The sequence below is a fragment of the Apostichopus japonicus genome, chromosome 11, assembly GCF_037975245.1.
Source record: "Apostichopus japonicus isolate 1M-3 chromosome 11, ASM3797524v1, whole genome shotgun sequence".
Classification (NCBI taxonomy): domain Eukaryota; kingdom Metazoa; phylum Echinodermata; class Holothuroidea; order Aspidochirotida; family Stichopodidae; genus Apostichopus; species Apostichopus japonicus.
Window position 1 is genome coordinate 3,252,240 of NC_092571.1, and position 14,207 is coordinate 3,266,446.

At 37.0% G+C, this 14,207-nt stretch overlaps 2 protein-coding genes across 4 annotated transcripts in view; one reads left to right on the top strand and one right to left on the bottom strand.

Annotated features, from left to right (window-relative positions):
• LOC139975581 (MAM and LDL-receptor class A domain-containing protein 2-like) overlaps window positions 1-8,887 on the bottom strand; it is a 41,957-nt gene extending 33,070 nt beyond the window's left edge. Inside the window, exons 1-8 of the mRNA XM_071983602.1 lie at window positions 8,789-8,887; window positions 6,621-6,752; window positions 6,166-6,312; window positions 5,594-5,856; window positions 4,090-4,306; window positions 2,370-2,516; window positions 1,849-1,946; window positions 474-638 (exon numbers count right to left, since the gene is read on the bottom strand). Of these exons, the coding sequence (XP_071839703.1) occupies window positions 474-638; window positions 1,849-1,946; window positions 2,370-2,516; window positions 4,090-4,306; window positions 5,594-5,856; window positions 6,166-6,312; window positions 6,621-6,752; window positions 8,789-8,837 (1,218 nt within the window). The 5' untranslated portion in view covers window positions 8,838-8,887. The remainder of the gene's footprint in view (window positions 1-473; window positions 639-1,848; window positions 1,947-2,369; window positions 2,517-4,089; window positions 4,307-5,593; window positions 5,857-6,165; window positions 6,313-6,620; window positions 6,753-8,788) is intronic.
• Window positions 8,888-9,715: 828 nt separating this feature from the next.
• LOC139975849 (12S rRNA N(4)-cytidine methyltransferase METTL15-like) lies at window positions 9,716-14,158 on the top strand. 3 transcript variants are annotated; one of them, XM_071984098.1, is made up of 5 exons: window positions 9,716-9,912; window positions 10,577-10,902; window positions 11,524-11,660; window positions 12,540-12,731; window positions 13,175-14,158. In XM_071984098.1, exons 2-5 carry the CDS (start codon window positions 10,597-10,599, stop codon window positions 13,773-13,775), a joined length of 1,236 nt encoding a protein of 411 aa, XP_071840199.1. In that variant the 5' UTR covers window positions 9,716-9,912; window positions 10,577-10,596; the 3' UTR covers window positions 13,776-14,158. The 3 variants fall into 3 exon arrangements, with proteins under 3 accessions (XP_071840199.1, XP_071840197.1, XP_071840198.1); XM_071984096.1 differs by having other exon boundaries at window positions 10,589-10,902; XM_071984097.1 differs by having other exon boundaries at window positions 9,722-9,881; window positions 10,589-10,902.
• Window positions 14,159-14,207: the final 49 nt, after the last annotated feature.

The window sequence follows — 14,207 nt, forward strand, 5'->3', positions numbered from 1 at the left end:
CTATTTGATAATCTGGGACTGAAGTAAATAACTATTCTTTAATTGGGGAAAGGAACGGATTAGGGGTGGGTACGTGGTCTCGTCTATACAATGAGACAAATGTATGTATATCCGTGGGTAAAATACCCAGAGGGTATACTGTAAGGTAGTAGAAAGGGTGTTTAAAATTTAAATCGCTGACCATAACTGCTTTCGCTAGCTCATTCAGGAGCAATGGTTATGCATTTTTTCTATACTTACTTTCTTTTAACACTTAAAAACACTTAAAGTGTCAATTTCATTGTTGATGCAAATTACTCTTGCTTACAATAATATTAAATATCTTTATACTTCAGATTAGTCTATTTGGTTTTCTTCACAACAACATAAACAGGTAAAGAACAATATGTTATGAAATATATATCAATTGAAAGAAACTGATCTACATATTCTTAGTGTTGTATTTGTTCTTTTAAACCAATAAAATCATATACCTGAAATGTATTTGCATTTTGAATATCAACTGATTGATACAACCAGTTTTCGCCTTGGTTACCAGACTGACTCCATAATGACGTCAGTGGTCCATTGATCTCCTCCCGTGTGTAGATGGTTAAAGACCCGATACCTTCTCCGAGCATGTGGTAGAAAAATCGAATCTTAAGAGATGGAAAATAAGGAAATAATTTTCGTTTCAGTTTGCCTTTGAAGAAAATCGTACTAGCATTAAAACGCCAGGCCCTTTAACTTATACACATAAACAGGCATTTTACATTATATAAGCAGTTTGTTAACTCTCTCTCTAACTCTCCACCCACCCCCACCCCTCTCACTCTCCACCCCCTCCAACCCACCCCCCTCTCTCTCAACCCCCTCTCTCTCTCTTTCCACGTGACTGTTCTTAAGTTGACGATCATCTATTATATATTTATACGAAGTTTAGCTGGTTAAGAAATTGCTGAACATTTTAGATTACTTTTTCTGGAGATGACTCTTTCCAAATTATTCCCAAATTATATTTAAGTGTTATGACCTTCATATTAATAATTATAAACAGTGCATGCATGGAATGAGTCGTGAGCAAAGTCACGCATTTTCTCCATTAAACAAGACTCAAATAATATGTGAAAGGGTTTTCTTCCAAACAATTAAAAAAAGGTTAAAGTTAAAGCTTTAGTTTTGTATCAAAGCCAAGGCCTTCTCATGCATATACGAGACTTAACAACAGCTAATATAGAGACATCAATTAACGGGAGTTAAGCTGCTTCCCTCGAGTCAGGAATATTATCAGTAATAATGTAAGGAACAAACAGACTCGTTATAATTCTCATTATGACCAAAATATATATAGGAAAAGTCACTGACCGTAGAACCAGGCGAATGAAATAAGCACCATATAATATCATCACAGTTCTGATGCAGGGACTAATTTGAGATTGTATCAGTTCGCTGACAAATCAAAAAGGTTTGGATTTGAAATGGGGTTTCTCGAGAGAAAATATGAAGATCAAGAAAGGGTATGAATAAGTGTAAATCGAATTATATTCGTGTCTGAATTATCAGGCGGTATCTCGGATGATCTTTCGTTAAAACTACGAAGTAATTTGGCTACTTTTGTCCTTTTTCTTTTCATTTCACGTCAGACTTGTGATATGCTACGCAATAGAGAGATAACATCGTAATGATCACATGACCCGATTCTGACGTCAGAGGACTGGATCTGTGATTCGGAATAAGGTGTCGTTGGCTTATTGTTGGAATTCGTGATCAAGTTCCATCCTGATTATGGTGACTTTTCTTAAACATGTGAGGAGGCGTTCTCTGAAACTGGACTAAACATGGAGCCTTTATAGTGTAATGTATACTCACAGAGCATCCACTGAAGGTAGGTTGTATCGCGAAACTTGACAAACGTGCTGCGTCGTTACGGACTCTGTCGCCGCTTGCTTCCGTATAGATGTAGTAACCTACAAATGAAATGCTGTGCATTCTATGAAAGGGCTTTTATATATAAAAATCTCTTTTATTCTGAACATTTCTATAAGGAACTGAGTGTCTATGTCGAATTTATACAAAAGTGGTATAAATACTAAATCCAGTTTACAAGGCGGAAAAACCACTAGTGTGCCTATTCACGACCAGGTTTCTGAGTCAAACATTGCAATAGAATATGCTATGCTATGATGTGTTGTAATGGAATGTGATGTTGTGTGGTGCACATAATGTGGTGTAGTGCGGATGCGGCCTGATGCGATATCATGTGATATATATCAATATATCCATATATCATATCTGTTTTGGGGTGGGGGAGGGGAGAGGGGGGGGTGGGGAGCCTATAAATACACATTTAATTCTGGAATTTCAAAGGCTCATGAACAATGAATACTGACCAGTAGAAGAGTCTGTGGTATGATCACGTGACGGCCCAGTGCCAGACGATCCCGTGCTGCCAGCTCGACGCCTCCAGTCAAAGTTATCTGTTGTCGATTGCTCCCAGTTACACAGGTCAGTCTCAAAGTCGCACATGTTATAAGGCGCTATATATGGAAACAAAGTACAAGATTATCGTTCGAGCTCATGAAAACAAAGTAAACCAAGCAACAACAACAAAAGAACAAAATAAAACAAACAGGTAATGTCAATAACAATAAAGCAGATCAATTCTTACCACCGATAGACTAAATAATCCAGTCACTTTAATTGATGAGCCTCAACCGATTAATACTGATTAAAGGGTGTGAAGACTCGCGCAAAAAGAAACGTCTAATGCCGGTAATTTGACCTAGTTTCGAATGAGGTGTAATAGAAGTGTTGAACACCACCATCGATCCCAGAAAATACACACACAGCTTGCTACCGTCGGTAATTAGACACTAGTGTACAGTCAATACATACAGCTGTGGTCAATACCCACAGCACAGTATACAAACGATACAGCGATGGACATCTCAGGTGCAGCTAAAGATAACAAGGTATCACGTTTCATGAATGTCTGCATTTTGTAGCGACACGAACAAAACGTCACTTGCAAGCAACAGAAAGTTAACCTTTTTCAGATGGCCGCATGCGGTTTGGGGCGAGTCTTCAATGCCTTTAATATATGTATATATATATATATGGCATAGCATGGACCGATTGGTAATCTGTATGCTTTGATACACCCTTAGAAAGTGAAGCTTCTGAAATCGAAGGCGTACTTGCTCTTTCTTAATCTTGACTCAAATGTTACCCAGACTTATTGTAGTAGAACCTTTCATGTGCTATGCGTAACGATACATCTTGTTAACTTGTACAGAATCAAATGGAAATTATTTGATGTACGATGGCAATCATAAACCATGATCTCTGTCGATATTGAATAATATGAAAACTGTTAAAATTCCCAATTGTTTCAAATTGAGGAAATAAAAATAATGTACCCAAACAAATTTCAGTATCAGAACGACTAGGCTATACACCTGTCGATAATTTAATCTTTGGAAAATTTCAATGTATTTATCTGGAAGCAGCACAGTGGGCGACATCATCACAACAGATATAAATCTGTTTTGCTTTGCAACGTACAACTCATTTTTATACAGAGAAGGTAATTTTCTTAGAGGCTCACCAATTACTTCAATTTCACAACATTTCAATGAGATATCAAAACCATGGTTGTTATTAAACGAAATTTGATTTTTTTATGAACTACTTGTACTATGACGACGACATCACAGATCACACCTTGCCTTTAGTTTTATTTTTTGCGATAAATTGTTTACATTCTAAACTATTCTCTAATTTATATTTTGTTATAAGCAAGATAGTAAAATTAGCTTTCCATCAAATTGGTCAAGAGCACTTCTCCAGAATAACATATACCACATTTTAGCGGGGTAATTTGTTTTATTCTTTTAAGGTTCTTAACTTATTTCCAGACATAAAAGAGTTACAATGCGACAATTGTGTCTAAGAAGCAACACAATCCTGAGAAAAACTGATTATCAGTGACCACTATTTTACTCTGTAGCATATCTGGGGCTGCAATATTACTGTCTTTTAAACCGCTTTTGGGGAGAGCGTGGTGGAAGCGGAAGAGGAAGGGGAAGGGGAGAACTACAATTTTCTTACCACATCTGGTCCCATCTTCGTCTGTGCCATCACAACAATCCGTAAAGAAATTACATTCCTGAGTTTTGAGATAACACTGACCAGAATTACATTGGTTGTAATCTGCTGAACACGATGAGGAAGGTTCACCATATGCACAGTTTTGAAAGTTTAAATCATCAACAGCGAAACCTCCTTCCCTTGGAAATTGCTGTCTGTCTTCTGCATCGATAACAATCTGTTGGGTAAAAGATCATTTCATAACTAACGATGGTTTTTAATATGTATATTTCACTATAATTGTGGTGATGATTGTGAAAGGAATCACCTTAGTGGTAATACTAATAGTGTTGTTGACATGTGATATCTCATATGTGTGCAGAGTCGTGCGTAGGTTGCAGAGGTCCTTATAAAGTAGTTATGTCTTTTCGAGAACCATCATAAATGGTATAGTAACGGAATCATCACAGCTTTAGTACACGAAATCAGGCTACATGCAGTGATGTTGTTGACTAATGGAGCGTCATAGGTTTATCATGGATGATATTTGTATATTTGTATATTTATTTGTTTCATCACAATTTACAGTGTGACGGGAAGTCTCCTATAAAGCCTGTAAGGCTTAACAAAGTAGGAGACTCCCCAAAAAGAAAAAAGAAAGAAAAACTTAAGAATAGAAATGAAAAGTTAATAGTAGCATCTACAATGATGAAATAATCGAATTGACTCTACTAGAAATTAATAATGTTAATAAGCGATCCTAACAATCTTTATAATGATCTTAATCGCAAACACACACAAGAATAAATCCATTAATAGTGAGAAATAATTACAGTTTGGAGATTCCTTTTGAATACAGAGTAAGAAGGCTTATTCTTAACATTATCCTGGAGATTATTCCACGTTTTTACAGCACGAATACGAGGGTTAAAAGAACTTAAAGTACTTCGTTGGGATAAAACATGGGCGTTATTACAATGGCGTGTTTGATGGTTGTGGATTAGTCTATTACTATGATGCATCTATTACTGATGCATCTATTACTATGATGCATCTATTACTATGATGCATCGAGAATAATTCTGTATCGGTCGTTGCTGCTCATGGGACCCCTACCCCTACTCCCTACCCCGCACCCATCCCACCACCGACGAGTATGACATACAACGTAGGTCATCCGCACGTGTGAACATCATTTACTATATGCTGATTGTTTCCCTGTCATCTTTTACAACATTAACACGCTTTGGAAGTGTTTTACGTCATAATAATAGGATTGTTAGCTCAGTGGTTAACGCCGGTGCCTTTCAATCATAAGGTCCCGAGTTCGAGTCACTCCAAGATTAATGTATGTCGTCCAGTTACAGAGTTGTTGACAATTGACAATTCATAATCATGGGCGTTAAATATGAATCTAATAGACTGACTTCCGTCAGCTTGCAGCTTTGATAAGCTAATGATGGCTTCTTCGCGAGTTCCTGCTTGCAGGAGGATCTAAAATACATATATACATACACATATATACCTGAAAATTAGTTACACACGGATCTACAGCGGCTTCGAGGTATATCCATCGGTTATAATCTTGCGGTGAGTCGTAAGCTTTTAGAATCCTCTTCTCCCTTGATGACGTCATCTGCCTGACCTCGAGGTCACCAAATTCCAGTCCATACATATAGTACCACATTGTAAATTTACAAGTAGGAGCAGCTAAAGAATATCGTGGACTGATGAGTCGAATCCTGGAGTTAATCGTTGTTTGATTACCATCCACATAAATATATGTACCTTTAAATAAATAAATGAATATAAAGATGAAAACAATAAACAATAGATAAATATGTGACTGCATGTCTGTATACGTTAAGCATTATCGTTAGCTGAATATAAATCGTAAAAAGGAAACACAAATCCACAGATTATTCTACTGCTTATACATGGTAGGCATCTTCTAACACATCACAAACAGACAAAAAAACTCTTGTTCTGTTTTCAAATTAATCAACTTGAATAAATACGTCAATGGGCTATATGAAACTTGGACGTTTAGGAGATTATCGTGAACATATATAAAAATTGAAGATAAAATGTGCAAACCGTAAATTGATTCCAGAGAATGATCATTGATTGGACCTTTGAACCAAGATGGCGTAGAACTGACGCCATTTCGCGTTAACCAATCAGAATCGTCGTTGTCATCCTGTTGCCAGTTGCAAAATCCAGATTCAAAATCACATGATGTACCTCAAGGGATATCAAAAGGAGAAGAACGTTACATTTATCTTCAAGTCGATGGGTTATAAGTGATGCTTTGTACTGTTGTTATAAAATGTTATATTGTTCCGGTTTCGTATCCAAAACGCTAACAAATATAAGTGTGTTACAACTGTCAGTGTGCTATACCATATGGTTTTTGGACATTGTTTGGGAGTCTGCTCTGAAATGGAATAGAGGTTGGTGGGGGGTTATAGGCTTAGAAACACATTTAAGAAACAAGGTGAGGGAAATACCGATAGGTAGAACAACCGAGAGGTGATATTTGGTATACATACCACAACTACGCTCATCAGAACCATCTACACAGTCAGACCTAAAGTCGCATATTTTACTGGCATCTACGCATGCTCCGTTAGACTGGCAAACGAACTGACCAACAGGACAACTTGATTCGCAGCATGTGATAACTGTGAAAACAAAATCAACACTTATAGCATATCTTTGTCTGACCTGTCTAAAATTGTATGGCGATTTAGGGGAGGAGGGGGGGGGGGGGCAAACTCTACCTTTTGGAAAAGAGAAAACAAAGCGCCCTGCTTTTTATTTTATAGTCATGCACCCGGTGTACTGCAGTGTGTCAATATAATATGAAGAAGGAAGTCTAGCTGGAAAGCAGTGGTATATTCCTTCAGTATTTACATTGGTTAACGTCACTTTGACTTTTTGTGTCAGAAGTAGTCGCCCAACAGTGGAGCGTGCATTAAAGGTTATATCCCTGAACTCATATATAGTCCCCTTAAATCGGGGGTTCGTTTTGAACACATCATCGTTACAGCGACATGTGTTTACTACTGATGTTTTACGTACGGATAGTCAATGGATCCTTTTGGAGTTCAGAAAGGACCTTTTGGCGTTCCACAGGATATTTTGTCGTTACAAATTACAGGGAACACAGTATTATGGGACTCAATTGAAACAGAGAAGGATTAGGGAACTCACTAATTAAATCGATCAGATATATAATGATAGTTGTTCCGTGGATATACTCATACACATGATCTTAGCAAGGTGTGCTTAGACTTCATTGCATAGACTGATTGCATAATTGGGAACCTTGAGAAATGCAGGTTTTTAATCAGCTGATCGTTGTTTAATCAATCGATTATCCAATTATTGGAAGATCTGTATCATAGAAGAATGGTCTGAAAGGACTGATAAAGTAAACTGATTTAGTGATATCTTGGGTCAAAGAATGGTACCTGATGCATGAATACACCAATGGGCGTAATCTGCAACAGTGACTCAGATAAACTTCATTCAATTTTGTTCAAATCTTGTCAAATGTCTCGCAGAAATAAGGAAGAAACGTTTGAAATGTTTGTCAAAATACTCAAAAGTTCCCAAAAGTTGTTAATTAAAAATTAAAGAATTTTCATGAAAAATGCCATTTTGTTTACAAATGTATTAGGAAGTGCCTTTTTTTGTGATAAGTCAAAAATAGTAATTAAATTGTGTCAGAGTAAGCAGAGTAAGAAAACACCATTCAAATACTGGAATTTTGTGTTACAGAATGCAAAGTTGTATCCATTTTGTTGGAGCTTTTTGAGATCCTTTTGTGACCCCCCCCCCCCCCCTCAAATCAAAGTTACCGTCTCCCAATTCATCACAAAATGAACTCTCTCCCGCCAAAATTGAACAAAGGTTTGTGAAATTTGAATTAAGTTTATACCAACTTTGTGTATATTGCGACAGATGTGAAACTCTCACTTTAATTTTAGCAAACACAACAACAGTTTTCACAAAATTAACACATGCATTCATATTAAATGTAATATTTCTAACAACCTACACGATTAAATAGACACATTATCTGCATACTAAGGCTTCTAAACCACACTACGAGAATATAAAGTAACCAACATAATTGTGGGTAACATCTGTACGATAAATATGCAAATTGACATAACCCGGTGTGTGGGAAATGATACACAATGGCAATAAAGTAATTGTAAGGCAATATATATATATGGGTGTTAAGTCATTATGTCAATTATTACATAAATGCAGCTAATTCTTAATTAACGTCATAAAATTAAAGGTCCGTTCAACTGTTATTCTACAAGGAATCGCGAATGATAATGTATGGTTTAATACGGTACTTTCAAGTTCATAACGCTTCGGTATTTTACAGAACGGTCAATGATGATTGTCGCACATGATAAATAAAGTTTCCCGTTATATTAACATAGATCTGTTATATTTTACACACAGCATGCCCCTGAGTAAAATTTCACCCTCTTCCCTAAGTCTTATAATCGCGCCTCTTCTCCCCACCCCTCCCGCCTTATTAACGAAGAAATGAATTCTTTCAAAGTTGACGCCCACTGAGTTATTGTTGTCAAAATGTTTGCCAAACAATTAAAGGAGTACGAAAATAAGAAACATTAGAAAATTCTTGGTAAGAAAAACGAGAGAAAAGAGGTAAAATGGTAGTTGTTCAAACCTGAGTAAATCCAAATGAACAAGAAGATATTTTGAACGTGCTCCAGCATGATGAAAGCGAATAATGAGTGATCAATAACTAGACTGTACTTTGTAGTGGTTAACACAAGTCACTCTCCATCTTAAAATAACAACAACACAGCATACTGGCGAGTAAATTTCAGTCTATGTTAGCATCTCCGTTGATATACAAAGCTACCCTAATCTAGGCTACTTGTAATCTGATATAAACAACATTTAATTATTCACTTAATCTCTTTTGTAAAGTATAAAGCTGCATTAAAGTTGGCAAAGTCCAAATGATTAGGGGATTAACATTTGAAAAGACAGAGACACGCAGTGTAGGTCTAATGGTGCACTGCGTCACGACAGAGGTTAACCTGTTAAATTAAAACAAGGTTTTCAGCCTTGTATATTTACACTATCAAACTATTTCATCAAACTCCTCTTCAAATGTCAAACATTTTTCATCATTTAGCAGCCTTCATCCCTATGACAGCTTTCATCACTTGTCAGTGCGATTTCTCCTTCTATCCAAAACGACTTACACAAGTCTAATACTCCACGTGAATTTAAAAATATTCTTTATGACTATTGTCTACTTTTAGGAAATATGCGGAAAAATACAACTTTGTTGAGTTATGTAATTTGCATAGTATTTTGATATCTTATTATAACAATTTGCAATGAGGTATTGAAAGGACATAGAATTTAGACGACCACAACTTTGAAGTGCGGCATTTCTCCCAATAATTCTTTCGTCTTGTGGTCTGAATGTAAAAGACGCTGGACTACATGCTCACACATTGTCATTTGACGAAATGCTTGTGCGCCTTACAAAACATATACTCATATCACCCAAAAAGACGAAGATGTGTCTACTTGGACAATACCAAGCGATCGATGATTCGTCGGTAGATGAGGAATACTAATACGTATATTCCACCTCAATTACTGGCAGGGCGAGAACTCAGGATGAGATGTCCGTCGAAATGTTTTTCCCTCCCTTTGTCGCGCTATCCTCTTTATTGATGAAATAAGTGTCTTCATTATTGACAATTAGCATAAACAGTCCTCAATCATTGCTTTAATAGGTACGAAATCTTCGCTGTGAACTAAAAAAGGGTGAGTTTACCGCTGAACGATTAACCCAAAAGTACAACAGGTACCCTCGACATCAGTCATACCAGTTTCACGAACTGTTTAAATATCACTGCGTAGGCCTAAGTTAAGCTAGGATCAATTGCTGTACATAGTTCTCTGTAACTCTTTTAGGGGCATACTTAATAACAGAAAATCATTTCCATGAAGCCCTAGGACTCAGGCCTAGGCTACAGCACAACTACAAGGTTTAACTGGACAATAACTTGTATGACTAGTGTCAAACTCACATCACCCGTACATTTGGTGGTAGTCTACTCATAAATATATTGTCACATGCTAATCACATGTTAATGGTAGTACATGTGTTGACGTAGAAGGAAAAACTGTTGCTCTTTTATGTGGGGGTGGGGTTATCATCTGAACCCTAAGAACTCCTCTTTTCTATGGGCATAAACAGGTCAATTAACTCTTACATGTTGTAATGCATCTCTGACCTGAGTTGTTTCCTAAATGACACTGACCTGATAGTAGACTATTCAATATTTCTACTAGTAGCCTAATTCTATATATTCTAATCATATTATAAAGGCCTGTATGCTGATCATTAAATATCCTAATTCCATTGTGGACACTACTGTATATATATATCAAATGGGCAATAGTAACAATGATTTTTTTTTTAAAGTTTCTTTTATAGTCATTTGAATGATGGCTTCATCAATCATACCAAAGCAGCTGGTGACTCTGTTAAGGTGTAAACTTATTCTAAACAAGACCAGATTACTTTCAACTGGTTGCATCTTACAATATCCAAGAGGGAACCGTCCAAAAGTTCAGAGGTCAAGACTCTCTGGTTATGTCGAGCCTGTAGCTTCTATTGATGATCCTGAGAAAGAGACATATAAAACACAGACTGAGAAGAAACCTGAAATAAAAGGGATAGATTTGGAACTCCATCGACCTGTTATGTTGGAAGAGATCATCAGTTTCTTCCAGCCAGCTGAGAATCAGGTATTTAAAGCAGATTCTGGATCCCTCTCACATTCTTCCTTGGGGACCATGAAAGACCCAGATGTGGCTCACTTTTTTCATTTATTTATTCCGGTCCATAAATGTTTGGCCATGATAGATCGTTGATGCAATATCGTGTTGTACTGAATGAAGAAACAGTCATTCTGTTGTTATGTAATCCCTTTATCACCACCTCCATGCCCTTTATACCCATGCTGGGCCCACCTACAAGTGTAAACCTGGTTATAGGCATGCAGGATAAATTGAAAAAGCACTAGTTATTGTCACCACACTGTTACCTGACAAAGGTGTTTTATTCCAAAGGTAATGTGCATCACTGAATGAAACAGATGTCAGGCAATGTCAGTGGGTAATGTTGTAATCTTCTTTTATGTCTGCTTCAGTATGCAAGTGTTTCTGTAGTTGCTTCCTTTTTTGCCCCCTACAATTTTCTGTACAAATATAGATCATTGTTGACCCTTCAGCATTCATGTTAGTTTAAGGAACTTAAGACATTTGGGAGATTTTCTTATTTTCTATACATATAATAGTGTTCTTGTACAGCATGATTTCAACCCTGTCAATCTCTGGTCTCAAATATGTTTCCTCTTTGCTTTGAAGGTTTATCTAGATATGACGTTTGGAGCTGGAGGACACACTAAAGCTATATTGCAGAGCGATCCATCAACGGTTGTATATGCTCTTGATAGAGATCCAGTTGCCTACAAGATAGCTGTTGATCTGGCTGAAGAATACAGGTTTGTTTATTGAAATTATTACTTAAGTTCATTGTACTTGTAGCGGTATGTCTAATTATTGTTGATCTTAGACCTGTATGTTTAACATTTGCTTTAAGTGCACAATTGCTGTTATCTGTAGAGCTGTTGTTAAACAGTAAATTACACACATGAAAGGAAACGTAGGTCTGAGTCTCGGTAATAAAAGACTTTTATGTTACCTCATGTTTTTTGAAATTCATTCCAATGGCATATTAACAAAATGGACTTTGGGGTAGTAGTGTGATTAACGTTTACTTTTGAGAAAATACTCTCCCCCAACCAAGTTAAAAATATCTTAGTATTATTTCTGCCTGTTTTTGGTGTGAACATACTTTACTTATATCATATATTACTTCTGTATTGATTTAGAACATGTACGTGAAAACTTCTACTGTAGCTTTTATATCCAAGCACAACATAACAGGAAGTAAACTTATCTGAACTAACCCCCTAAGTCCCAAACCCTGTAATATTATCTTGTCCTTAAGAATTAATGTGTGTTTTATGTTAATTTCCTAACCTGAACAAATTTTACTTTACCATTTTTTATGTTAATTACTAGCATGAGTGACCTTTATACTGGAATGTTTACCCTCCCACAAACCAAAGAACAATATTTCAATATAATTTCCACCTCTTGCAGTATGACTTCTCAGAATCACAAAGTCAGTGACTTGATACATGTATTTAGGACCTAGTAGGACCAGTTTTTCAGTTGAGTCAACATCAGTTTTTGCTACAGCTAGTAATGGAACTGCCCATATTTTTACAGGAAGTCCATTTTGGGAGGTGAAATTGAGTTGATTATCTAGTAAATTTGTCACTCATTGGTTACAATATTTCATCTGATTTGATTAGGTCAAGACTGCATCCTATTCTCGGTCGTTTTAGTAATGTGGATTCCTTGTTGAAAGAAGCCGGTGTTGGCCATGGGTGCTTTGATGGTGTTTTAATTGATGCAGGGTGCTCATCCATGCAGTTTGATAACCCTGAGAGAGGATTTGCTCTGAGTCATGATGGCCCCTTAGATATGAGAATGGATGGAGAAAGGTTGGTACCAACAGGGATTAATACACTGTTCACATTTTGTGAAGCAATTTGGGAAGCTTAGGAATTTGGGGTGTTAATAAAATACTGGAATTACTAAGGTTTGGCATGTATAAAACTGCTGATACATCTTGACAGTTGCATACAGTAGTAATTTGTTAATTTTGTATAGCATTTTGCTATATCGTATTAGATAAATGATCTACGCTACTCCAGAGGACATGGGGAATGACAGGGGAAGAAACAAACTCTTAATACAAGACAACCCAATTTTGAGTAGTGAGTTTGTGTTGAAAATCATTTTACATTTTACCTATCACCAGAGTGAAGAGGGGAAAAGTACAGAAGAATATCAACTGTATCAACGAAATCATGACTACAGGTATTTCTTTATAAGAACCCTGCAGTGTTTTTGCTTAAACAGTTGTATGTGTGTTTTTCGACAGGTTTCCTTCCAATCCTTCCGCTGCAGACGTAGTTAACAACTTGGACGTCACGACGCTATCTAGAATATTGAAGACTTACGGAGAGGAGCGGCAGGCCAAGAGAGTGGCTTCCATGATCGTCAATTATCGAGAAAATCAGAAACCGATAGAATCCACGCAAGAACTGGCCACGGTGATATCCTTTGCGTTCACTCACAGAGACGCAGCGAATAGTAAAGACGGCCTTGGCCGCAAACTCCATGTAGCAACCAGAACGTTCCAAGCTCTGCGGATCTTTGTGAATGATGAGTTGAATGAACTCTACAGAGGTCTCGTCGCCATCAAGCCTTTCGTAAAGAGCAGAGGCAAGTTGGCCGTTTTAACATTTCACTCGTTGGAAGACAGGATCGTGAAACGATTCCTGCAGGGAAAGAATGTCAATGAAGCCGGAAAATCCATCCATCAAAGAAAGGCGGCTTCTGATTGGACAACCGATGAAGGGGAAGTTAAATCTCTGGATTGGGAGGTCATGAACAAGAAAGTTTTGTATGCGAGCGAATTTGAGTTATCAGAAAATCCACGGTCGAGATCTGCAAAGTTGAGGGCGGCATACAAAGTATAGCCATGACCTGGTTTTCACCAGAAAGGGGAAGCAGTGCTGTTTGACAGTAAATGTTGGAAATTGGAACTAAAAATGATGAACTAGGCATACATAATCTTTTTTACAGATCGTTTGCTATTTTAGGATTTCAATGTGAAGTCAGTGAAAGATTCTTAGCATTTTGTCTAAGATCTGTTCTTTTAAAATAAAATGGTGATACTACACCAGTCAAACCACCATCATGATCACATGGTTGCAACCCAAAGGTAATGGGACCAAGTTTCTTCAGTTTCTTCCAACCCAGAGAGATGAGAGCAAATGTTTCTTTTTTTAGAAAACTTCAGGTGTTATACTGAATTTGAACGTATGTGAATGCAAACAAGATCATGCACTGTGAACCTCTAAAAAACACACTGGAATAGAACTTGCCTGTTACTTTGAGCTGGAGGTTTT

Coding starts and splice junctions, on each gene's coding strand:
- LOC139975849 (XM_071984098.1), top strand. CDS start 10,597: ATGATGGCTTCATCAATCATACCAAAGCAGCTGGTGACTCTGTTAAGG. Junction 10,903..11,523: donor TCCAGCCAGCTGAGAATCAG/GTATTTAAAGCA, acceptor TTTGCTTTGAAG/GTTTATCTAGATATGACGTT. Junction 11,661..12,539: donor GATCTGGCTGAAGAATACAG/GTTTGTTTATTG, acceptor TGATTTGATTAG/GTCAAGACTGCATCCTATTC.